The 27557-nt window shown below is 35.4% G+C and overlaps 2 protein-coding genes across 7 annotated transcripts in view; one reads left to right on the top strand and one right to left on the bottom strand.

The window, feature by feature from the left end:
- Nucleotides 1-12345, top strand: part of Fhos (Formin homology 2 domain containing) — a 420893-nt gene extending 408548 nt beyond the window's left edge. For all 6 annotated transcript variants that reach the window (XR_012721172.1, XM_075303339.1, XM_075303338.1 and 3 more), the window contains one exon: nucleotides 11437-12345. Coding sequence is in view for 5 of the 6 variants with exons in the window: in XM_075303339.1 (XP_075159454.1) it covers nucleotides 11437-11510 (74 nt within the window). In the remaining variant the exon portion in view is untranslated. The remainder of the gene's footprint in view (nucleotides 1-11436) is intronic.
- LOC142233481 (acyl-CoA-binding protein homolog) lies at nucleotides 1415-2008 on the bottom strand. Its single transcript, XM_075304420.1, has 3 exons — nucleotides 1941-2008; nucleotides 1791-1818; nucleotides 1415-1729 (listed from the first exon to the last, which is right to left on the bottom strand). Exons 2-3 carry the CDS (start codon nucleotides 1794-1796, stop codon nucleotides 1484-1486), a joined length of 252 nt encoding a protein of 83 aa, XP_075160535.1. The 5' UTR covers nucleotides 1797-1818; nucleotides 1941-2008; the 3' UTR covers nucleotides 1415-1483.
- Nucleotides 12346-27557: the final 15212 nt, after the last annotated feature.

The raw sequence follows: 27557 nt of genomic DNA, 5'->3' as shown, positions 1-27557 counted from the left end.
TTGAAATTTGAAATCAACAGCCTCCATACCTCCATAAGGAGCACTGTAAAAACAGTGAACTCACTAGAAAAGAAAATTTTAATTAATTTTAGGAAAATTAGATTAATTTTAGAAAATATTAACTAAACTGTTTTAGAAACGCAGATGTCACACCGATTTCACAAAAATAAGTAAATAATTTTCGACACCTTCAAGAAAATTTATTAGACAAAATTATTATTTGTATGTTAGCCTGAAATCAACGCAGGCTGGTTTTTCGTCCAAATCAATTACTTTACATTAATTACAATTTTAAAAGTGAGCTAATTGGACATGAAGATTAAGGAATTGGTATTATTATTCTATTGAAAAGAAAATGCCAGATACCCATCTTACAAGCCGGACTATACATATGTTTCAGTGTTGGCTAATCCACATTTCCATAGTCTCTAGTAAGATCTGGCTGGGTGGGATGATTCAATATGGGTCTTATATGGTAATTTCTTATGGAAATTACATACGAGAATCATTTCTCCCAAGTTGAATCATTTTTTCACCACCACTGTGCATCATCTTCTCATATAGCTACAATTATCACAGTAGTTGTTGTTGACTAGAAATAAGACATTACGTGATCGTTCACCAATCAGGTGAATTCAGCAATGCCTCTAAAAATAGATTTCAATCTGTTGTTACAGTAATGTAATAACAAATTGAAATCGAAAAAATAAGATTAAGGGATTGTAGCTATATGAGAAGATGATGCACAGTGGTGGTGAAAAAATGATTCAACTTGGGAGAAATGATTCTCGTATGTATTTGCCATAAGAAAGGCATTTTCTTTTCAATAGCATAATAATACCAATTCCATAATCTTCATGTCCAATTAGCTCGCATTTAAAATTGTAATTAATGCAAAATTATTATTTTTCATGTTTTAAAGAAAATATCGTAGTTTGAAGAAAAAAATTGGAGTTCAAAATTGCAAAAATGTCTTTAGTACCATACGAAGTTCAAGATGGACGCATTATTGGTAAAATTAGCAAATGTTGAGAATTTCTGAACTATTGTGTGGAAGACACGAATTTAGTTAATATTTATGCTTCATTTGTGTATAATTTTTTTCCTCAGTTTCAGTTAATTTAACTAACGTACGCAAACAATTATTAACCCTTTCGAAAGTTTGGAATTTTTTGTTTAAGGCAGTGTGAACAAATATTTCGCTTACTATCCCATCTGGAAGACCAAATCAATTCGGTAGATCGGTCTATATAATTGGGGCCAAACCAAAACATTAACTGAGACACACCCTATTCGGTATACCTATTTGTGGTCTTAAAATAACTCCAGATTTGGACCAATTTCTGAATATTTTTGCCACTGACATTTCAGCCCTCTTATCCGGTTTCTTCAAGAAAGACATAGATTGTATTAATTTGTTTTTATTTTAAATAAATTTTATTTTTTTTTTTTGTTCTATAAGCCCTAACATTTTATCTCTAAATTAGGCATATTGGGGAGCATATTTTTCATAGGTTGCAATATAGGCAGCCTTGGCAGCATCTTGACTCATGCCTTTGTTGCTATTCCAGGCATTCCATTTAGCCTTGCCCTTCAAGTCCAAAGCTCCGGGTTGGGCAATGTTGCAGTCACCAACTGTGGCCTGTTTGAAAAGGCCATAGAATTCCAAGAAAACACTGTCTGGGGGAGTCTTGGTGAAAGATTTGGCTTTTTCTTGGGCAGTGGCGAACTATACATAAAAATTTATAGATTAGCATAGTACTTAGAAACGAGTAAATAAGAAAACTTACATCCATTATTATGCCTGGAGATTTAGATCTAGTATTTGAAGAATTAGAAAGAGGAAAAGAAATATTAATAATAGAAAGGGAAACGTTGAATTCCACTGCCTCTCTCTTTTAGGAGAATTTTGTTGAAATTGAGGATTTAAACAATTTTACCTTTTCCTTCGGAGATCAAAGTGTTAATGCTGTTTAACATGGCCTACCACGTTCATTTTATACTAAAGCTTTTTTGAATCGATATTAGTTTCCCGTTTTACAATCTCCGATAAGCATTCGACCATATTTTGTGAACTTTAAAACTTGACATTGATAAGTTTTCTCGATATCGATGGAACTCATTAAATGGATGACTGAAATATATCAACTGGTCGATGGATATAATTTAACAACACTGTACAACAAATAAAAAATTAATTGAATAGCTGATATCGTCAGCATTTAAGTTTGATTTTGTTTTCTTGTTTAAATGAATGTTACCGCTTCCAAATACCTTAGGGCATAGGGTAAAATGACATTTGGGCAATGAATAAGTGAGATAGGGATTGATATGCACATGAGAAACTTTAATTTTTAAATTAAGTCCTAATATTGCCAAATTAGTACCTTTAAGTACCAAAAAAGTGCAACAAAGTTTGAATTGGTACCATTTGTATTACTTTACATCAATTTAAGTTTAGATCTTAATAGTCCTTGATCAAGTTTAAAAAGGTTAAAGTGGCAGGCCAAATAAGATTCAGGCTCACTTAGACTATTCGGTACATTGTGATCAACAAAGTCGGCTTATCAAAGTCCCAACATTAAGGTACTAAAAAGGATGGAAAATGTAATAAATGGTACCATTCTACATATACTGAATGAAATCGATTAGACTCTGAGAGTTTGTCATAATCTTAAGTATTGAGAAACTCATATACATGATACATAAAGGGTAATACGGTCAAAATTTGGTCAATATAAACTTGACGTATTTCTTTCAATTTTGCATTTAAAAAACCTGAACACCCCTCATTTTGAAGGTGTGTGTGTAGAATGTTGCTCCTATTTTGATTTTGGAATTCACTCTTCAGTTGACGAGGCTGACGAAGTTTGACTGCGTGGTAATGGACGACGAAACCTACGTCAAAGCCGACTACAAGCAACTTCCGGGACAGGAGTTTTATACGGCAAAAGGAAGGGGAAAGGTAGCAGATATTTTCAAGCACATAAAACTGTCAAAGTTCGCAAAGAAATATCTGGTTTGGCAAGCCATCTGTACCTGTGGCTTGAAAAGCAGCATTTTCATAGCTTCCGGGACTGTCAACCAAGAAATTTACGTGAAAGAGTGTTTGAATAAACGTCTGCTGCCTTCTCTGAAGAAACACGGTTGTTCCGTACTGTTTTGGCCGGATTTGGCATCTTGCCATTACGGTAAAAAGGCCATGGAGTGGTATGCCGCCAACAACGTGCAGGTGGTTCCCAAGGACAAGAACCCACCCAACACGCCAGAGCTCCGCCCAATTGAGAAATACTGGGCTATTGTCAAGCGGAACCTAAAGAAGACCAAAAAACTGCTAAGGACGAGCAGCAGTTCAAGGCAAACTGGCTTTCTGCGGCGAAGAAGGTGGACAAGGTGGCTGTACAAAATCTGATGGCAGGTGTCAAGCGTGAGGCCCGGCAATTCGGATTTGGAAAAGCGAAAGCCTAACTGAATATTTTTCCTGAATTTTATACTAATTGAACTTGAAAAAGAAATTTAATTTGATTTTTTAAATAAACGATTTCACCGATTTACACGTGTTTTCCCTTGACCAAATTTTGACCGTATCACTCTTTATGTATGTACAAATAATGCGACACGTTACAAACATTCGATGGGATATCAATAAGGGATCGAACACTCTGCTATAGGATGAAGATAGTATAGGTTACCCATGATGTTTCTATCACATCGAAATAACGATATATGACATGTAAATTATATTATCGGTCAAAAAGGATATACGATCTTCCAATTCAAGGAAGTGTGCTGCTTCGAAGAGATGTCTCGTGATCTGAACGATGTGACGGCATTCCGAACATTCATCCTGAATATCTAGCTTATGGAACGATATATAGCTTTTAATATAACCAGCTGGGATAGCATGTATCTTGTCTCACGAGCTTCTACCTTCGTCACTTATGGTGGGTAAGCTTCCATCAAGGACAATGCTCTACCGATAGACCAGAATTGCCTCCTACGGAAGCAGTTACCGTATGAACCAGTCTCAGTGGCAGCTGTATCACCTCCTCCCTTGTCGCCGATCAGACCAATTTGAATTTAATTCAAACAAGTAAACACGGCCGAAGCCACCGTGGTACAACGGTTAGCATGTACGCCTTGCATACAAAGGGTCATGGGTTCAATCGCCGTTTCAAACACACGCCAAAATTTTTTTTAGCAGTGGATTATCTCCTCACACACTTAAAAAAGCATACCCGTTACCAAAGATTTTGTCTTTACACTAATGATTTTGGTATTGATTCCAAATCAAAGAAGTGGTGTTTTGAAGTAAGGGCACCTTTAAGACATTTTTATACCCTTCACCACTACTGTGGTACAGGGTATAATAAGTTTGTGCATTTGTATGTAACGCCAAGAAGGAAAAGTCTGAGACCCATCGTTTAGTATACCGATCGTCTTAGAATTAAATTCTGAGTCGATTTAGCGATGTCCGTCTGTCTGTCTGTCTGTCCGTCTGTCTGTCTGTTGATGTATTTTTGTGTGCAAAGTACAGCTCGCAGTTTTAGTCCGATTGTCCTAAAATTTGGTATAGGGTCCTGCTTCGGCTCAAAGACGATCCCTATTGATTTTGGAAAAAATCGGTTCAGATTTAGATATAGCTGCCATATATATTTTTCACCGATCTGGTCATAATTGGCGTGTATATCAACCGATCTTCCTCAAATTCCGTACATCAGAATATTTTCTAAGTCTCGAAAAACTTGCAAAATATCAGCCAAATCGGTTCAGATTTAGATATAGCTCCCATATAAAGCTTTCGCCCGATTTACACTCATTTGCCCACAGAGGCCAATTTTTTGCTCCGATTTAGTTGAAATTTTGCACAGGGAGTAGAATTAGCATTGTAGCTATGCGTGTGAAATTTGGTTGAAATCGGTTCAGATTTAGATATAGCTCCCATATATAGCTTTCGCCCGATTTACACTCAAATGACCACAGAGGCCAATTTTTTGCTCCGATTTAGTTGAAATTTTGCACAGGGAGTATAATTAGCATTGTAGCTATGCGTGCCAAATTTGGTTGAAATCGGTTCAGATTTAGATATAGCTCCCATATATAGCTTTCGCCCGATTTACACTCATATGACCACAAAGGCCAATTTTTAACTCCGATTTAGTTGAAATTTTGCACAGGGAGTAGAATTAGCATTGTAGCTATGCGTGCCAAATTTGGTTGAAATCGGTTCAGATTTAGATATATCTCCCATATATAGCTTTCGCCCGATTTACACTCATATGACCACAGAGGCCAATTTTTAACTCCGATTTAGTTGAAATTTTGCACAGGGAGTAGAATTAGCATTGTAGCTATGCGTGCCAAATTTGGTTGACATCGGTTCAGATTTAGATTTAGCTCCCATATATATGTTTTTCTGATTTCGACCAACATTTTCCTTGTAAAATCGCCACTGCTTAGTCGAAAAGTTGTAAAAATGACTCTAATTTTCCTAAACTTCTAATACATATATATCGAGCGATAAATCATAAATAAAGTTTTGCGAAGTTTCCTTAAAATTGCTTCAGATTTAAATGTTTCCCATATTTTTTTACTAAAATTGTGTTCCACCCTAGTGCATTAGCCAACTTAAATTTTGAGTCTATAGATATTGTAGAAGTCTATCAAATTCTGTCCAAATCGAGTGATATTTAAATGTATGTATTTGGGACAAACTTTTATATATAGCCCCCAACACATTTGACGGATGTGATATGGTATCGAAAATTTAGATCTACAAAGTGGTGCAGGGTATAATATAGTCGGCCCCGCCCGACTTTAGACTTTCCTTACTTGTTCTCTTTTAAATTTGAGCTTGGCGTACTCGGTTCCAAGAAACGTTGACCTTAGTAAAACGACATTTTCCTTCAGATGAAATTTGCTTATCAAGAAAACTCAAGAAGTAAAATCTGGTGGATCAGTTTCTCTGGGCTATATAATTATAGACCGATATGGACCAATTCTAGCATGAATGTTAGAGACCCCATGTACCATTTTTCAATCGAATCGGATGAAATTTGCTGCTACAAGAGCCTCCAGAGGTAACATCTGGGGATCGGTTCATATGGGGGCTATATATAATTCTGGACCGATATGGACCAATTTTTGTATGATTGTTACAGGCTATATGCTAACGCTACATATCAAATTTCAACCGGAGCGGATGAAATTTGCTCCAAAAAAGGATCCGAAATCCAAATCTGGGGATCGGTTTATATGGGGGCTATATATAATTATGGACCGATGTGGACTTTTTTTTGCATGAATGTTATAGACTATAGTAATATATATAATCTATAACATACACCATACCAAATTTCAACAGGATCCGATGAAATGTACTCCTCCAAGAGTATCCGCAAGGAAAATGTGGGCATCGCTTTATGTAGTGGAGGCGGGGTTTGTATATAGTTATGGACCTATATGAACCAATTTCTGCATGAAAGTTGGATTGGATGTAATTTGCTTCTCTAAATCCCTCCGTAAGCCTAATCTGGGGGTCGGTTCAAATGGGGGCTATACGTAAAAGTGGTCCGATACGCCCCATTTGTACAACTTATACCAAGTTTCAAGTCGATAGCTTGTTTCGTTCGGATGTTAGCGTGATTTCAATAGACCGACGGATGGATAGCCGGAAATCGTTTATTTTTTCATTTATTTTTTATTACGAAAACTACGTAACAGGTTGGCTGATAAGTCCAAAGAAAAACACATTTTTTTTTTTGGTCAAAATTCGTTTTTATTTTTCAACATAGTTCCCTTCGATTTTCAACATAGTTCCCTTTTATTTTTCAACATAGCGATACAACGATTACAACGACCTTCCAATTTTTTGACACCATTTTGGTAGTACTCCTTCGGTTTTGCCTCAAAATAGGCCTCAGTTTCGGCGATCACCTCTTAATTGCAGCCAAATTTTTTCCCTTCGAGCATCGTTTTGAGGTCTGAGAACAAGAAAAAGTCGCTGGGGGCCATATATGGAGAATACGGTGGGTGGAGAAACAATTCGAAGCCCAATTCATGAATTGTTGCCATCGTTCTCAATGACTTGTGGCACGGTGCGTTGTCTTGGTGGAACAACACTTTTTATACCCTTCACCACTACTGTGGTACAGGGTATAATAAGTTTGTGCATTTGTATGTAACGTCAAGAAGGAAAAGTCTGAGACCCATCGTTTAGTATACCGATCGTCTTAGAATTAAATTCTGAGTCGATTTAGCGATGTCCGTCTGTCTGTCTGTCCGTCTGTCTGTCTGTTGATGTATTTTTGTGTGCAAAGCAGTTTTAGTCCGATTGTCCTAAAATTTGGTATAGGGTCCTGTTTCGACTCAAAGACGATCCCTATTGATTTTGGAACAAATCGGTTCAGATTTAGATATAGCTGCCATATATATTTTTCACCGATCTGGACATAATTGGCGTGTATATCAACCGATCTTCCTAAAATTCCGTACATCCGAATATTTTATGAGTCTCGAAAAACTTGCAAAATATCAGCCAAATCGGTTCAGATTTAGATATAGCTTTCGCCCGATTTACACTCATATGACCACAGAGGCCAATTTTTAACTCCGATTTAGTTGAAATTTTGCACAGGGAGTAGAATTAGCATTGTAGCTATACGTGCCAAATTTGGTTGAAATCGGTTCAGATTTAGATATAGCTCCCATATATAGCTTTCGCCCGATTTACACTCATATGACCACAGAGGCCAATTTTTAACTCCGATTTAGTTGAAATTTTGATTTAGCTCCCATATATATGTTTTTCGGATTTCGACCAACATTTTCCTTGTAAATCGCCACTGCTTAGTCGAAAAGTTGCAAAAATGACTCTAATTTTCCTAAACTTCTAATACATATATATCGAGCGATAAATCATAAATAAACTTTTGCGAAGTTTCCTTAAAATTGCTTCAGATTTAAATGTTTCCCATATTGTTATAACCTGCGCCACACTGTGGAACAGGGTATTATAAGTTAGTGCATATGTTTGTAACACCCAGAAGGAGACGAGATAGACACATGATGTCTTTGGCAATAATGCTCAGGGTGGGTCCCTGAGTCCATATAACCATGTCCGTCTGTCCGTCTGTCCGTCCGTCCATCCGTCCGTCCGTCTGCCTGTGGACAAATTTTTGTGGTCAAACTCTAGGTCGCAATTTAAGTCCAATCGCCTTCACATTTGGCACATGCTCCTAATTTGGGTCAGAATAGATCTCTATTGATTTTGGAAGAAATCGGTTCAGATTTAGATATAGCTCCCATATATATCTTTCGCCCGATATGCACTAATATGGACCCAGCAGCCAGAGTTTTATACCGATTTGTTTGAAATTTTGTGATTGAAATCGGTTCAGATTTAGATATAGCTCCCATATATATCTTTCGCCCGATATGGACTTATATGGCCCCAGAAGCCAGATTTTTGGCCGAATTTGGTTGAAATTTTGCACTAGGAGTACAATTAGTAGTATAGTCAAGTGTGCAAAATTTGATTGAAATCAGTTCAGATTTAGATATAGCTCCCATATATATCTTTCGCCCGATATGGACTAATATGGTCCTAAAAGCCAGAGTTTTGTCCCAATTTGGTTGAAATTTTGCACTCAGAGTACAATTAGTAATATAGTCATGTGTGACAAATTTGGTTGAAATCGGTTCAGATTTAGATATAGCTCCCATATATATGTTTCGACAAAATGGTCAAAATACCAACATTTTCCTTGTTAAATCGCCACTGCTTAGTCGAAAAGTTGTAAAAATGACTCTAATTTTCCTAAACTTCTAATACATATATATTGAGCGATAAATCATTAATAAACTTTTGCGAAGTTTCCTTAAAATTGCTTCAGATTTAAATGTTTCCAATATTTTTTTACTAAAATTGTGTTCCACCCTAGTGCATTAGCCAACTTAAATTTTGAGTCTATAGATTTTGTAAAAGTCTATCAAATTCTGTCCAAATCGAGTGATATTTAAAGGCATGTATTTGGGACAAACCTTTATATATAGCACCTAACACATTTGACGGATGTGATATGGTATCGAAAATTTGGATATACAAAGTGGTATAATATAGTTGTCCCCGCCCGACTTTAGACTTTCCTTACTTGTTTCTTCTTCATATGAGGCCGTTTTGCCGCGATTTCGACCTTCAAACGCTCCAATAACGCCATATAATAGTCACTGTTGATGGTTTTTCCCTTCTCAAGATAATCAATAAAAATTATTCCATGCGCAACCCAAAAAACCGAGGTCATTACTTTGCCAGCGGACTTTTATGTCTTTCCACGCTTCGGAGACGGTTTACCGGTCGCTGTCCACTCAGCCGACTGTCGATTGGACTCAGAAGTGTAGTGATGGAGCCATGTTTCATACATTATCACATATCGACGAAAAACTCGGGTGTATTACGAGTTAACAGCTGCAAACACCGCTCAGAATCATCAACACCTTGTTGTTTTTGGTCAAATGTGAGCTCGCGCGGCACCCATTTTGCACAGAGCTTCCGCATATCCAAATATTGATGAATGATATGACCAAGACGTTCCTTTGATACTTTAAGGCCTCTGCTATCTCGATCAACTTCATTTTACGGTCATTCAAAATCATTTTGTGGATTTTTTTGATGTTTTCGTCGGTAACCACCTCTTTCGGGCGTCCACCGTCCTCCGTGCTCATTTCACCACGCTTGAATTTTGCATACCAATCAATTATTGTTGATTTCCCTGGGGCAGAGTCCGGAAACTCATTATCAAGCCAAGTTTTTGCTTCCACCGTATTTTTTCCCTTCAGAAAACAGTATTTTATCAAAACACGGAATTCCTTTTTTTCCATTTTTTTTCACAATAACAAAAGTTACTTCACAAAAGACGCTCTATCTCACAAACTAATTGACTTACAGACGACAAATTTTGACACGAATCATGTGAAGTTTGGTACTATATAAAACTAATAAGTCAGACCGGGGACTTATCAGCCAACCTGTTAAAACCAGAAGAATTTTTATAAAGGGTGATTCTTTTGAGGTTAGGATTTTCATGCATTAGTATTTGACAGATCACGTGGGATTTCAGACATGGTGTCAAAGAGAAAGATGCTCAGTATGCTTTGACATTTCATCATGAATAGACTTACTAACGAGCAACGCTTGCAAATCATTGAATTTTATTACCAAAATCAGTGGCAGAAAATCCGCTTTTTTATCGACAAATTTTGTTCAGCGATGAGGCTCATTTCTGGTTGAATGGCTACGTAAATAAGCAAAATTGCCGCATTTGGAGTGAAGAGCAACCAGAAGCCGTTCAAGAACTGCCCATGCATCCCGAAAAATGCACTGTTTGGTGTGGTTTGTACGCTGGTGGAATCATTGGACCGTATTTTTTCAAAGATGCTGTTGGACGCAACGTTACGGTGAATGGCGAACTTTTTGTTGCCAAAAATGGAAGAACTGAACTTGGTTGACATGTGGTTTCAACAAGATGGCGCTACATGCCACACAGCTCGCGATTCTATGGCCATTTTGAGGGAAAATTTCGGAGAACAATTCATCTCAAGAAATGGACCGGTAAGTTGGCCACCAAGATCATGCGATTTGACGCCTTTAGACTATTTTTTGTGGGGCTACGTCAAGTCTAAAGTCTACAGAAATAAGCCAGCAACTATTCCAGCTTTGGAAGACAACATTTCCGAAGAAATTCGGGCTATTCCGGCCGAAATGCTCGAAAAAGTTGCCCAAAATTGGACTTTCCAAATGGACCACCTAAGACGCAGCCGCGGTCAACATTTAAATGAAATTATCTTCAAAAAGTAAATGTCATGGACCAATCTAACGTTTCAAATAAAGAACCGATGAGATTTTGCAAATTTTATGCGTTTTTTTTTAAAAAAAGTTATCAAGCTCTTAACAAATCACCCTTTACATCAACTTTAAAGAACTTTTTGTGAAGTGTAAATTTCACTATTGCGAGTTACTTATGGCTACGGTACTGATGGAGGCTGGGTAGTCTATCAAGGGATGTCATATTGACTTGTATGTCGGCATACAAATCCATCAATGCTTTGTCCCCTGAGCCACTGACCAAAGTTTTTATGATTTTGATACTGCATCTGCAAAATTCTATGCGACCAATACCGCAGAAGGAAAATTCTGGGAATCCGAATATCGGAATATTGGCAGATATTTCTGGTTGCTGGATTTTCATGCGGATTGTAAGCATTCGCTGGTCTCGACATTTTTTTGCATGTTATATCTTCGTTGAATTGAAAAACTAATGAAATCAAGATTTTAAGACTTTAACTATCGCATGTTTTAACTTCATTTATATATAACATAATTTTTACCATTTACCCACAATTGATTAATGGGATTTTTTTTTTAATTTCTTTTTACAGTACGTCGTACTCTGAAAAACGGTTTGACCGAAGAGGAGAAACTTCAAGTTGCAGCTTTAATAAAAACCTATTAAAAAAACCAACCTATTTGGCCTAAACCAAGGATCATCAACAGTAGGCTGAATTTGAACATTTTCACCAAAATCATTGACATCTTCAGTATAACAATGAAATTTGCATTGGAATACTTGAAAGACGATCTCGAAATGGTTATAATTTCAAAGGAAATGAGTCTTAGCCTTACACCTCTACCAAAAGTTAAACGGATATCCTAGCTTCTGGAAAGTTATCATCATTTCTACTCATCTCAGCTAAAGGAAAATAAGCAGGAAACAATTATAGTGACCTAAAGAAAAATAAAATAAGAGCAAATACTTGCGGATATTTACAAACAAAAAAGAAGAAATTAAAAACAACTATCACGACTGCAATGGTTTAAGATATATCCGATTTGAATTTATGTAAATGTAAATTTTCGTCTATAAATTTAATTCGATTGATTGCTATTAAAAATTTTGATTGTGCTGCATTATGGTGTATTATGCCGTATGTAAACAATCATATATTTATCCTTTAACTAATGATTTTGTATAAATATTTTATTCTTTTTTCTTTATATATCTGTTTGAATTGTTAAATATGGCTTCTTTATTTGTTGATTATTTATCTAAAATATTATTTTAGTTTTTTTTTGTTTGTTTGTGCAAATCGATGAGAGAGACAAACATAAATGTATATTTCTTAAACTAAAAAAAAAAAAATAACAAACAATTTTTAAAAATAAAGATTATTTAATAATTACATATGTAAATTACTTTTAAAAACAATTGTCTGTAAACATTTATTGTAATTTTTAAATAATTTAACGAAATCTAAGTAATATATTCAATAAAAATCCTTATAAATTAATTAACCGAATTTATATATATTTTGAGCCAGATGTTGTGACAGGCCAGACTTGAAGACCTTGTTTCCACCGCGGACCTTATCACAAATTGCAGTGGCATGGGCAGACGACTTGAAACGACTGTCGAATGTAACCCCGAAAATCTTGAGGTAGTTTGTAAGGGGTGATACGGTCAAAATTTGGTCAAGGGAAAACGCGTGTAAATCGGTGAAATCGTTTATTTAAAAAATCAAATTAAATTTCTTTTTCAAGTTCAATTAGTATAAAATTCAGGAAAAATATTTAGTTAGGCTTTCGCTTTTCCAAATCCGAATTGCCGGGCCTCACGCTTGACACCTGCCATCAGATTTTGTACAGCCACCTTGTCCACCTTCTTCGCCGCAGAAAGCCAGTTTGCCTTGAACTGCTGCTCGTCCTTAGCAGTTTTTTGGTCTTCTTTAGGTTCCGCTTGACAATAGCCCAGTATTTCTCAATTGGGCGGAACTCTGGCGTGTTGGGAGGGTTCTTGTCCTTGGGAACCACCTGCACGTTGTTGGCGGCGTACCACTCCATGGCCTTTTTACCGTAATGGCAAGATGCCAAATCCGGCCAAAACAGTACGGAACAACCGTGTTTATTCAGGAAAGGCAGCAGACGTTTATTCAAACACTCTTTCACGTAAATTTCTTGGTTGACAGTCCCGGAAGCTATGAAAATGCTGTTTTTCAAGCCACAGGTACACATGGCTTGCCAAACCAGATATTTCTTTGCGAACTTTGACAGTTTTATGTGCTTGAAAATATCTGCTACCTTTCCCCTTCCTTTTGGCGTATAAAACTCATGTCCCGGAAGCTGCTTGTAGTCGGCTTTGACGTAGGTTTCGTCGTCCATTACCACGCAGTCAAACTTCGTCAGCATCGTCGTGTACAGCCTCCGGGATCGCGCTTTGGCCGTCGTATTTTGTTTATCATCGCGATTTGGAGTCGGTAGTCCGGCTCGTTTTTTGGCTCGATGCACGGTTGTAGACGATACATCCAGCTTATTTGCGGCATCTCGGAGAGAGAGGTTAGGGTTTCGCTTGAAACTACCGGCAACTCTCTTTGTCGTCTCAGCGGCTTCCGGTTTTCGATTTCCCCCCGATACAGACTTCCTGGCTGTCGACAAACGTTCCCCAATTACTTTAATTACACTTTAATTACATTTGTAACGGTTGATTTGGCAACTTTTAGCGATTTTGCCAGCTTTGCGTGCGAGTAGCTCGGATTTTCGCGATGCGCGAGCAAAATTTTGATACGCTGCTCTTCTTGCTTGGACGGCATTTTGACAACTGAAGGGTGAATTCCAAAATCAAAATAGGAGCAACATTCTACACACACACACACCTTCAAAATGAGGTGTGTTCAGGTTTTTTAAATGCAAAATTGAAAGAAATACGTCAAGTTTATATTGACCAAATTTTGACCGTATCACCCTTTAGTCGGAATTGTTTCGCTATCACAGAGAATCAATATGATCACCTCAAACATGTTTCAGAAACCACATGTTATTTTTGGATAGCGACCATGTAACATGTTTGTCGCAAATATGTTGTTTTCACGCCAAACATAACATGCTTGCTGGAATCAGATACATATTTCCGAGAAATTAACGTGGATGCGACAGACATGTTACATGGTCGCCATCCAAAAATAACATGTGGCTTTTGAAACATGTTTAAGGTGATCGCACGCTCACAAAAACTCGCTCTGTAACATATACTCCCAAACATATTTTGCTTCAAGCATATACATTTTTGGCTATTGCCCAAACATTTATATGTTTGATCTCTTCCAATATATAATATGTTTGAAAGCATATTGGTCTAAACAATGTATGTTTGGGTAGTCAATTTCCAAACATTTTGTATTTTTGCATCCAAATTCAATAATGTTGTCTTCCAAAAAACAATATGTTATTATGTGAACATATAATATGTTTGGAAGCATTTTGCACCCAAAAATATTATATGCTTAAAAAAATTCTCCCAAACAATATTGTGCTCAAAATTTTATTTATTTATTTAAATATTTACAATCATAATGAATTATGAAAATAAACAGGTAATATAGGTGCTAACAACATAGGTTTTCGACCTGAATGCTCAAAATTTTGTTTCTGCCCACATCTTTCTCACTTCCACGAGATTTTTTAGTTCTTAGCACCTTTTTCTGTAATACAAACATTGTAGAAGAAATTATTCAATTGTATGATTTTTTTTTTTAATTTTACCTTTTGCCGGACGGGGATTCGAACAGCGGACCACACAGTTTGTAAGGATCAAAGAAGTAGCTGATCAATTGCCCAAGGAAAAATAAAATGTTAATTTTGTAATAACAAGCAACAACCACCAACTTAATTCAATATCGCTCCCTGTTAAATAGCGCTCCAAGCTACTAAACACATATATGTTTATAGGCTATTTCTAAATTAATATATGTTTGCATCCAAGCATATTATATTTAAAAACATGTTATGTCCCAAACATAATATGTTCTAACATATTAACATATATGTCCCAAACATGTTATGCTAGTTTATGAACATTATATGCTTGCACTCAAAAATATTGTGTTTAAAAATTTGTGTTCCAAACATATAATGTTTATAAAAACAGTCTTTTTCATCCGTGCGTATGCCTTCTCTGCGTGTGACATTAATCTCTCTGCGTACGTCTGCTGCCCATGAAGTGAATAGTGTGACTGAGAATTTGGTTGTGGATATCCACAAATTTCAGTGAAATAACTAGTAAGATCAGTAAAGTACGTATTTAATCAATCGCACACCGAAAAAAAGTGAACCGTTTTATAGGAATAATGAACTATCTCGCACGAAAATTGAACTAAATTTTACTCCACATTTTGAGATTTCCCCATAGGTTTGTTAAAACCAGGAAATTTTAATTCCCTGTTGTACTTTTTAACCATACCGTAGTTCATTCTTACTATTTTTGGGAATCGTACGAAAATTTACTATTGCTTTAGTTCATATTGAACTTATATGTACGGTCATTGAACTTTATACCCACGTTTATTTCATAAAATTTTTGAGACATACTTAAAAAAAGTAAAATTTCATTAAGCTGTGGACAATTTCGATAAAAATAATAAAATTTAACTACTAGCAAATAACATTTTTCCACTCAAAATAAGTTAAATTTAGCGTTAGTTAAACTACGGAAATTTTTTCTGTGTATCAAAAAGAGCTTCCACAAAAGTAGTTTGGATCCCCAATTTGTGATCCGTAAGTAGTGCAAACTTGAATGGGCTTGTCACAGGACGGAATTACTCCATTTTTGGATCCTTTGCATTGCTTTGGAAGTTCATTTGAATGAAGGTATTAAAAAAAAATATATAAATATTTTTCCAATTTCACTTTTAATTTGTATCATTATTTTTTGTTACACTTTTGTTTTCTTATTATCTAATTTTTACAAATTGAAAAACTTTTTCGCTTCAACCAGGGGTTGAACCTGGGTCTGTTGGCACCCTAACAGAACGTCTTAGGACACTCAGCAACAAACGCCATTGAACACGATGCATCAAAACGTCTATTTAAATGTTTGTGACATGAACATAATATGACACCACGGCATGACATTCTAACTACTTCCTAAGATGTTCTTTATTATTGTGAGTGAAAAATTAAAGATCGCTGGTTCAAAACTCACCAGTTTTTTTAAAATATTTTTTCAAAAAAAAATATTTTTTTATATTATACATCTTTTTTATTTCGTTTTTTTTTCGGCATATATTTTTGTATAAATTTTTTCCATTAAAAATCAACAAAAAATTAAAAATGATCGTAATTGGCAAAAATTTCTCAAAAGAACTTGCATGGAAGTGAAAAAGTCAAACGGCACAAGTTGAAATCCCACACACAGAGAAGAGATTGTTTGGAATTCGGTTGTAGCTAAGAACATTCTATATTTAGAAATATATATAAGTTGTTAATATCAATTTTCAGTATTTACATGTATTTGTTCATACTTATAACCATTTGGTGAGATTTTCAACAGATTTTCTGTCGTGTCACAAGATAAATGGCAGTGGCAACCAAATCTACCTCCTTTTAATAATTGTGATTCAAATTGGTTGATACAACAAACCGTAAAAACATTTCTTAACTATCAGCTAGTAGCCACCATTTTCATATAGTAGTTACAGCCGAATGATATTTAAAATAATTTTTAAATGTCATTTGATGATATTAAAATTAATTGAAGAAGAATAATGTTCATATTTAATATACATAGAAATTTTAAATCGAGGAATGTGACAAAATGATCTTATCTTGGATGGGATGGCAAACCATAATGAATCATCTAAGAAAGGGATGTTTCCTGTGGACAAAAAATTCAAAACATTGGTTTGTATTGTAAATATTTTTTTTAGATAACTCAAAATAACTCCATGTACCAGAGAATGAAGCCGACCCATTTTTGTCGGTGGCGGCTGACACTAAAGTTTTACCTCTGGCGGCGGCGGCTTGACGGCTAAGCCGATATAAATTTGTCCATTCGGCGGCTCACAATCATCCATTATAAAATCAATTTGAAGTTATTCGAATGGTAATGAGATTAGTTGTACAACCAATCTTACAATCAAATTTACATTTAGTTAAAATTTTCTGAGCTAAATATTTGCGAAAATGCACCCAGAAAAAAGTGACCTCTTCTTTAAGTTAAAATGAACTTATTGTGAAGAAAATTGAACTTCGTATAGCGCCAAAGACATTTTTATTTGTTTGAACGATATGATTTTCGTAGAAATTAGGTAGAATGCATTACATACATTAGTTAACATCTTCCTATATTTATGTACCACTATACTACAGAATGAAAAAAATTTACTGAATTGAAGTCATATATGGAATGATTTTATTGAACATTTTTCATTCATTTGGATAAATCTTACATATTTGTGGTAAACCTTTTACTTCAAAATTAGAACTGCTTATCTTCGTTTTTAAATAGAATTTTATTTATTTATATAGGCAAATTTTTCTTCAATAAAAGACATGTTTTATTAATATATTTATTTAGAATCAACAGCATCGACTGGCCTTGAAATATTAAAACACATTTTTTTTTCTTCTTCTAGTACCTTTAACTTTGAATAAGTTGCTGCTAGCAATTTTGTCCACCTTTTACAATTTCAATACCTACAAATATAAACAAAAAATCTTAAACCAAATTTTTCACAAAAGGTTAGCGTCACTGAATATTACCTGATAATCGAAGATTCCAAAATGAAGTCGAATGAAGGGGTTGTTATTCTGCTGGTGTTTTCTTTTTTTATAAACCAATTTTCAAAAAACAAAATTTTACTCACTAATTTGAAATATTTTATATATTTTTTTTGTTTTTTATTATATTATATTTATTTTTTAACAATCTCTCCGTATACCATAACAACGCGATTCCAACTAAAAAACAACCCACGCGCAAACATATCGATGACAGGTATCGATTACAGGCAGATAAAAGAAATGTAGGAAATTTTCCTATATTCTAATAAATGTGTTTCCTTAAGTTTTGAAAGGATTGAATACTTCATAGTAGGAATATAAATAAATAAAATAAATAAATAAATTTATCATTTTATAAGAAACTTTACTAAATTTGAAGAAACTTGGTTTTAGTTCGCTTTTTGTTTATTTTTACGAATGCTTTGTTATCAGTGAATAAAATTTTCTTGTTCAGTAGTAAATTCTTATACCCAGCGAAGAAAACAGTATTAGTAAAATTACATGCTTTATTCTAGTTAATGAACTATTCCTAACTGCTTTCAGTTTAGGATTTTTTTTACTGAAACAAGTAAATTTTATTATTTGACACAAAAATTTAACTGAATGGAAATAAAATGGCTAACTAAATTGATGAACATTTTTTCCTTTAATTTCGAAGACACTTTTTTCTGGCTGTGCTATAGCAGTTTAAAATTGATTGATTGTGGGTGGAAAGTCCAACATTTTGGCAAAAATACTACAATTATTATTATATTTTTCTGATTTAAATCGATATTTTTGATTAATTGGCGGCTTAATTTGAGTCGAGATTAGTCGACATATTCGGCGGCGACTGAAATCAGCGGCGCGACTCGGCGGCTTCATTCTCTGCCATGTACCGAATTTCTAGCATGTATGGCAAACAAACATCGATGAGTGGTTTAACATGAATCCTGCTGGTTCCGATACTCTCCCAAAGAGATTGGTTCAAATGATATGCTTCCCGAAGATAAATATAAAGTTTATATATATGGAGACTACATAAGATTCTGGACTGATAATAACCATTTCTTGTTAAGTTTTAGACGAATTTTTAACTTATTTTCAAAGCATGCAAGAGTATCTGCCTATCATATGACTTCTTAAATAATTCTATAGATCTTTACACGCATTAATCGAAAGAAATAAATTTGCTCATCAATTCATGGTTCTAGATGTACAATTTCAGGAAATATAAAGTACATGTAAATTTCAAATTTTAATCAAATCGGTTAAAAGTGTCGGTTTTCTAGATTCAAGAATTCAAATCGGAAGATCGGCCCTTTTTGGGAGCCTATAATAACTTTAGATTTGTGAGCCTATAATAATATAGAAATTGCAATGTCTCGATGATAAAGAACGCAAAACATGGGCCGATATAGCCCATTTTCAAACTTGATCTGTCTGCAGACAAAAGAATTTCAACACGATAACTTCATTATTGAAAGCTGTAGCGTGATTACAAAAGACATTTGATCAGATACATTGTTTTTCGTTTATTACTATGCATACATATATGTTATTTAAATAAAATAAAATATAATATAATGTTTAATTGAGAAGAAATTGGTTTTTAATTTGGTCATGGGCACTCTTACGGTCGGGCAGCACAACCGAATGATGAAGGTAGCAACAACCTATGTCGTCGTCAGACCCAACCAACACCATTCGAGATATTAGTTGTGTCGACCGAATCAGTCGGGTGACACAACTGCCAACTGGTAGTTGCTACAACTGCCAAAAGGAGGTTGGCAATAAATTCGATTGTCACAACCAATCTGTATTCTCTGCACACAGAAAAGAGATTGGTTGGAAATCGATTGTAATAATGAACATTCTTGCTGTAGAACTAAAAATCAAGTGTATCTACAAATATTCTGAAGTTACTACATATATTCTATTCTTAAGACCATTTGGGAGTTATTTAAATAAAAAGTTATTTACGATAATTAATAAATGATTGGGTTAACCAATTGCTTCTCCTATGAAAAATTTTATTGGGAATCGGTTGACAGAACCTACATAGAAACATTTGTGCAACTTTCATTCTGTACTCGCCCTAACCATACGGTTACATAAACCAAATGTTAGTTGAAATATTTATTGATTGTCATTTTAATTATTTCAAATTTATCAATGAAAACCAAAAACGTCATTATGTAAAATACAAACAAAAAAAAAAAAAATAATATTTTATTTATGTGTGCGGTGAGTGAAATGCCTATATATCTTACTTTTGAACGAGTCAAGATTTGGCCATCTAAGAAAATTTTCATCGGCGAACTATTGGTATTTTAATTGATACTTTCCTTTATAGGTTTTATATTTTACTTACAAGGAAGATGTTCTTTGCATGTCAAAACGTTGAAGATACGCCAATTTTATACGCAACGAGATGGCTTTGTGAATTAATCATTCGTAAAAGTTACAAAGACATTAAAAAATTTCAACATAATAATTGCAATTTGGATTCGGATGTTTCTATCAGAAGTGCCGGACACTGTTGGTATCGGTCCAGGTTACTCGAACTTAAAGTAACATCAGGAGATTTTAAATTGTGGGAAAACTAAATACAAATTCATACTAATTTTGAGACAACCAAAAAATTATTTAAGATGGTAAATAGTGGTTCTTGTTTGTGATATAGCTCTCGTACTGGAACGGACAGTACGAGGGCTATAGCTCGTTCTTACTTCTTGACTGCTTTGAAGTGTAAATCCTCATCATGGGTTACATGTGCCAATATTTTTAATATGGCCGCAATAGAGTTATTAGATGTGTGCACGTCAGTGAATTTTTACCAATGCTCACGCGCGATTTTTATGACACACTCCCTAGTAGGGTTTAAAATTGCTGACTAATATTCATTTCCAATATGCGTTGTTGACTATGACTGCGGAATGATTTGAGAAACAAAATGAAATGAAACGAATGTGCACAAAATGATTCCGTTTGCAAAGACAACGACTTCGGAAAACACATATGCATAGTCAACAGCCACAAGCATACGAAGTAAAACGACTAACGACTGAAATATTAGCAGCAAATTTATTAACAGCAAAATGAACTGTCAATGAAACGACTAAAATGACTACGGTAAAAATATTTTGACTATTAAGGCAAAGTAGGTTTTTTTCTATTTTGTTCGCACTTCGAGTTGTTTTTGTTTTGTTATTAATGCAAAATGAAGTCAAATCATAGCTATCATTTAATTCAGTGATTTATTTATATGATATTCAGCCAACAATTTGTTTGTTAATTATACCCTGCGCCACACTGTGGAACAGGGTATTATAAGTTAGGGCATATGTTTGCAACACCCAGAAGAAGACGAGATAGACACATGGTGTCTTTGGCAATAATGCTCGGGGTGGTTCCCTGAGTCGATATAACTATTGATTTTGGAAGAAATCGGTTCAGATTTAGATATAGCTCCCATATATATCTTTCGCCCGATATGCACTTATATGGATCCAGAAGCCAGAGTTTTATCCCGATTTGCTTGAAATTTTACACAAGGAGTACAATTGGTAGTATAGTCATGTGTGCCAAATTTGATTGAAATCGGTTCAGATTTAGATATAACTTCCATATGTATTTTTCGCCTGATATGGACTTATATGGCCCCAGAAGCCAGAGTTTTGGCCCAATTTGGTTGAAATTTTGCACTAGGAGTACAATTAGTATTGTAATCAAGTGTGCTATATTTTATTGAAATCGGTTCAAATTTAGATATAGCTCCCATATATATCTTTCGCCCGATATGGACTTATATGGCCCCAGAAGCCAAATTTATGAGCCAATTTGGTTGAAATTTTGCACTAAGAGTACAACTAGTAGTGTAGTCAAGTGTACCAAGTTTGATTGAAATCAGTTCTGATTTAGATATAGCTCCCATATATGTCGTTCGTCCGATTTACACTCAAATGACAAAAGTGACCAATCTTTTAAACCGATTTACTTGAAATTTTGCATAGGAAGTAGAATTAACATTCCAACTGTCTGTACCAAATTTGGTTGCAAATACCAACGTTTTCCTTGTAAAATCGCCTAAAACAATTTTTTATATATTGATTGGTATAATTAAAAACCCTACACCCGAAATTATTTTTTAACGAATTTGGCTATATTACCACACTAATTGAATGATCTCCTATTCTATTTCTTCTAATGTAAGTCTTAACTTTGTGCTATTCCACGGAAGTATCATAGAATATGCAATTTTCACAAATATCATTCAAGCCACCAACAACTATTTTTAAAATCCATGTGATATTTTATATATGTATAAACGGGCGGTGTTAAGCTTACGTTTCACAAGAGAAAGCCAAAAATAAAAGTAGAGATTAAAATGTTTCCCATATTTTTTACTAACATAGTGTACCATCTCAGGACATTAGCCGACTTAAATTTTATGTGTATAGATTATAAATTTATAAATTTTGTTCAGATTTTTTTACATTTTACATTTTGCATTTTCATTGTCTTCACAAATGTTAAACTTCTCTAATATTACACTTTTGTTTAGCCTTGGTGCCATTATGATCATTTTCTGCACTGCTTGTTGCGAACAAAACACACGACTAAACAGCAAACTCAAACGACTTACGCATATTCATTCCCTAACAACTACAACACAATTATCATAACTACCGTTAGTCTTTAGTCATTGTCGTCAGAATTATTGTTGCTACTGCTATCGACTTGTGTCTTTACGAAGTCGTTGTTGTTGCAGACGAAATCATTTTATGTGTAACTGTTTCATTTCATTTTTGTTCAAGTCATATTCATGGTTGTAGCTGTAGCAGTAGTCTTTTGACAAAATGTGTTTATGCGTTCGGTATGCATTAGTTAATTTTTGTCTGCTATTGCTATTTTTTCGTCAGCAATTCAAACCCTGCTCCCTACCTCCATACTCATGAACTTCTTCCAAATACTAGCATTCACTAATACATGTATTTATGTAGTTTTATGGTTATGCTATACGTTAATTTGCCTTTAAATAAATATAAATCAATAACCAATATGTGTTTTTATGTCTTTTAACTTGGTGGTGGAAATACATTATTTCCGAATTCGATTGTACCTACTAATAGAAATGGTCCACGCGACCGAATGATGAAGGTAGCTATAACCGATGTCGTCGGCAGACCCAACCAATACCATATGAGATATTGGTTGTGTCGACCGAATCTGTCAGTTGACACAACTGCCAACTGGTAGTTGCTACAACTGCCAAAAGGAGGTTGGCAATAAATTCGATTATTACAACCAATCTGTATTCTCTGTGTGTGTGGCACGTTGGCAGAGGTTTAATTTAAAATTGCAGCTTATAAGGACATATATAATGAAGCAATCGTGCTGAAAATTACAGCTTCTAAGGACATATGGAGATTTCTCAAGTAATTATCTCCATATACAAAATGGGAAATTTCCGCATTTATTTATGGATCTCAATTCAAAATTTCTGACAAATCTTAGACTGGGGAAAATTTCTTCAACCAACTCGGAAGATGGGTTTATAAAGGGTGATACGGTCAAAATTTGGTCAAGGGAAAACGCGTGTAAATCGGTGAAATCGTTTATTAAAAAAATCAAATTAAATTTCGTTTTCAAGTTCAATTAGTATAAAATTCAGGAAAAATATTCAGTTAGGCTTTCGCTTTTCCAAATCCGAATTGCCGGGCCTCACGCTTGACACCTGCCATCAGAGTTTGTACAGCCACCTTGTCCACCTTCTTCGCCGCAGAAAGCCAGTTTGCCTTGAACTGCTGCTCGTTCTTAGCAGTTTTTTTGGTCTTCTTTAGGTTCCGCTTGACAATAGCCCAGTATTTCTCAATTGGGCGGAGCTCTGGCCTGTTGGGAGGGTTCTTGTCCTTGGGAACCACCTGCACGTTGTTGGCGGCGTACCACTCCATGGCCTTTTTACCGTAATGGCAAGATGCCAAATCCGGCCAAAACAGTACGGAACAACCGTGTTTCTTCAGGAAAGGCAGCAGACGTTTATTCAAACACTCTTTCACGTAATTTTCTTGTTTGACAGTCCCGGAAGCTATGAAAATGCTGCTTTTCAAGCCACTGGTACAGATGGCTTGCCAAACCAGATATTTCTTTGCAAACTTTGACAGTTTTATGTGCTTGAAAATATCTGCTACCTTTCCCCTTCCTTTTGCCGTATAAAACTCCTGTCCCGGAAGCTGCTTGTAGTCGGCTTTGACGTAGGTTTCGTCGTCCATTACCACGCAGTCAAACTTCGTCAGCATCGTCGTGTACAGCCTCCGGGATCGCGCTTTGGCCGTCGTATTTTGTTTATCATCGCGATTTGGACTCACTACCTTCTTGTAAGTCGATAGTCCGGCTCGTTTTTTGGCTCGATGCACGGTTGTAGACGATACACCCAGCTTATTTGCGGCATCTCGGAGAGAGAGGTTAGGGTTTCGCTTGAAACTACCGGCAACTCTCTTTGTTGTCTCAGCGGCTTCCGGTTTTCGATTTCCCCCCGATCCAGACTTCCTGGCTGTCGACAAACGTTCCCCAAACACTTTAATTACATTTGTAACGGTTGATTTGGAAACTTTCAGCGATTTCGCCAGCTTTGCGTGCGAGTAGCTCGGATTTTCGCGATGCGCGAGCAAAATTTTGATACGCTGCCCTTCTTGCTTGGACGGCATTTTGACAACTGGAGAGTGAATTCCAAAATCAAAATATGGGCAACATTCTACACACACACACCTTCAAAATGAGGGGTGTTCAGGTTTTTAAATGCAAAATTGAAAGAAATAGGTCAAGTTTATATTGACCAAATTTTGAACGTATCGCCCTTTATGTAGGTGCTATATCACAAAATTGTCCGGTATGACCCATCTTCGAACTCAACATGCCTGCCAAAAAAAAAAAAATTAGAACGTTAGGCTCTACTGCTATATTACCTTAAAATTTTACCTTTATCAAGAGTACATGTGGAGTCAAAAATCGATATTTTAATATGTTAAAAATGGACAATACAATTGAATAATTCATCCCATATTCTAGTAAAACCTACTTTTTATATCACCGTGAAATTTCACCATATAAATACACTTTGAATGGCCTGAAACCCATTAATTCGTTTTTCGTTGTTCGATTAAAAACCCTAATGGAATCTAATTTGTCGAAATATTTCTTTAGTTACAAAGATAGGAAGTGTTTTCCCAGCAAAATCTTCAGACTCCGACTCCACAGCCCTGGCTCTAAGGGAAGCACATTTCATTCGATCCGGCTGAAATTTGGTACATGGTGTTAGTATATGATCTCTAACAACCATGCAAAAATTGATCCACATCGGTCCATAATTATATAGCCCCATATAAACCGATCCCCCGATTTGGCTTGCAGAGCCTCTAAGAGAAGCAAATTTCATCCGATCCGGCTGAAACTTAGTATACGGTGTTAGTATATGGTCTCTAATGACCATGCAAAAATTGGTCCACCTCGGTCCATAATTATATATAGCCCCTATATAAACCGATCACCAGATTTGACCTCTGGAGCCTCTGGGAAGACCAAAATTCATCTGATTCACTTGAAATTTGGTACGTGGTGTTAATATATGGCCTCAAACACCCATTCAAAAATTGGTCGAAATCGGTCATTAATAATATATAGGCCCCATATAAACCGATCCCCAGATTTGGAGAAGCAAAATTCATCCGATCTGGTTGAAATTTGGTACGTGGTGGTAGTATATGATATTTAACAACCATGCCAAAAGTGGTCCATATCAGATCATAAACATATATAGCCACCATATAAACCGATCCCGAGATTTGGTTTTGGAGCCTCTTGGAGAAGCAAATTTCATCCGAGTCAGTTGAAATTTGGTACATTGTGCTAGTATATGGCCGTTAACAACCATGCCTAACTAGGTCCATATCGGTCTATAGTTATATATAGCCCTCCGATAAATCGATCCCCAATCACACAAAAATTGGTCCATATCAAGTTCATAATTCTATATAGCCCCCATATAAGCGACCCCCATATTTCAATTCTGGCTCTCTACGTACCGCGCAAAAGTCCATGTCGATTCGTAATTATTTATAGACTTACCTATACATAACTTTTTATACCCTCCACCATAGGATGGGGGTATATTAACTGTGTCATTCCGTTTGTAACACATCGAAATATTGCTCTAAGACCCCATAAAGTATATATATTCTGGGTCGTGGTGAAATTCTGAGTCGATCTGAGCATGTCCGCCCGTCCGTCTGCTGAAATCACGCTAACTTCCGAACGAAACAAGCTATCGACTTGGAACTTGGCACAAGTAGTTGTTATTGATGTAGGTCGGATGGTATTGAAAATGGGCCATATCGGTCCACTTTTACGTATAGCCCCCATATAAACGGACCCCCAAATTTGGCTTGCGGAGCCTCTAAGAGAAGAAAATTTCATCCGATCCGGCTGAAATTTGGTACAAGGTGTTAGTATATGATCTCTAATAACCATGCAAAAATTGGTCCACATCGGTCAATAATTATATATAGCCCCCATATAAACCGATCCCCCGATTTGGCTTGCGGAGCCTCTAAGAGATGCAAATTTCATCCGATCCGGCTGAAATTTGGTACATGGTGTTAGTATATGGTCTTTATCAATCATGCAAAAATTGGTCCACATCGGTCCATAATTATATATAGCCCCCATATAAACCAATCCCCAAATTTGGCTTGCGAAGCCTCTAAGAGAAGAAAGTTTCATCCGATCCGGCTGAAATTTGGTACATGGTGTTAGTATATGGTCTCTACCAACTATGCAGAAATTGGTCCACATCGGTCAATAACTATATATAGCCCCCATATAAACCGATCCCCCGATTTGGCTTGCAAAGCCTCTAAGAAAAGAAAATTTCATCCGATTCGGTTGAAATTTGGTACATGATGTTAGTACATGACATTTAACAACCATGCCAAAAGTGATCCATATCAGTCCATAATCATATATATCCCCCATATAAACCGATCCCGTGCAAAAGTCCATATTGATTCGTAATTATTTGTAGACTTACCTATACATACCTTTTTTGTCTAATATGTAACACGTATGGACTAACTCACAATTTAGAAAACGATGTTAAGAAGTTTTAAGATACCACAACCCAAGTAATTCCATTGTGGATGGCAGTCTTTCGTAGAAGTTTCTACGAAATCCATGGTGGAGGGTACATAAGATTCGGCATGGCCGAACTTACGGCCGTATATACTTGTTTAAGTTAACACGTGTCTTTACTGTGTTTGGTTTGTTCAGTCCAGTTTGATTAGCCGTCGTGATCGGAAGATTATTTATTACTGGAAAGGTTGATGAAATAAAGCAACTTTAACCACGCTTCAATTGATCATGTTTATAATTAAATTAAAATAATATAAAATCATGATTTCTTGCTTGCTGGGCTTTAACGGATTTTTTAATAAATGGGCCTATTATGTATGCAATTAGGGCAAATGAAATGCAAAAGAAAAAAAAGAAAAGTTAAATTTGATGTATGACGTTTTAATGTCTATTATGTAAAAGTACATATTTTTTCAGTATCGACAAGTATGTATACCTCATTTATAATATAAAAAAAATTTCATTAAAATTATGTATTCATCCGTACTTATTCAAAACCAGTATTTTTTTTAAATTATGAACCGTTTTCATACAATTTATGAATTCAGTGTTTGGAAAATTTTTAAGAACACTATTCATAAAATAAATGTATTATTTTTTTTGTGAGTATACTTGTTCTGTACTACCTTAAAATCAACAAATGCCAAAAATGTATCTTCTTTAGGTTTATTTTATAAAATTGAAAAAAAAAAATAATAGAAAATATATCGTTACCTAGAAATAGAGCAATCATTAATGAAGTATACCTAATAATATTATAATAAATAATATAAATTACATA

Source organism: Haematobia irritans, chromosome 4, assembly GCF_050003625.1.
Source record: "Haematobia irritans isolate KBUSLIRL chromosome 4, ASM5000362v1, whole genome shotgun sequence".
NCBI classification, from domain to species: domain Eukaryota; kingdom Metazoa; phylum Arthropoda; class Insecta; order Diptera; family Muscidae; genus Haematobia; species Haematobia irritans.
This window is presented reverse-complemented; position numbering and strand designations above follow the sequence as displayed.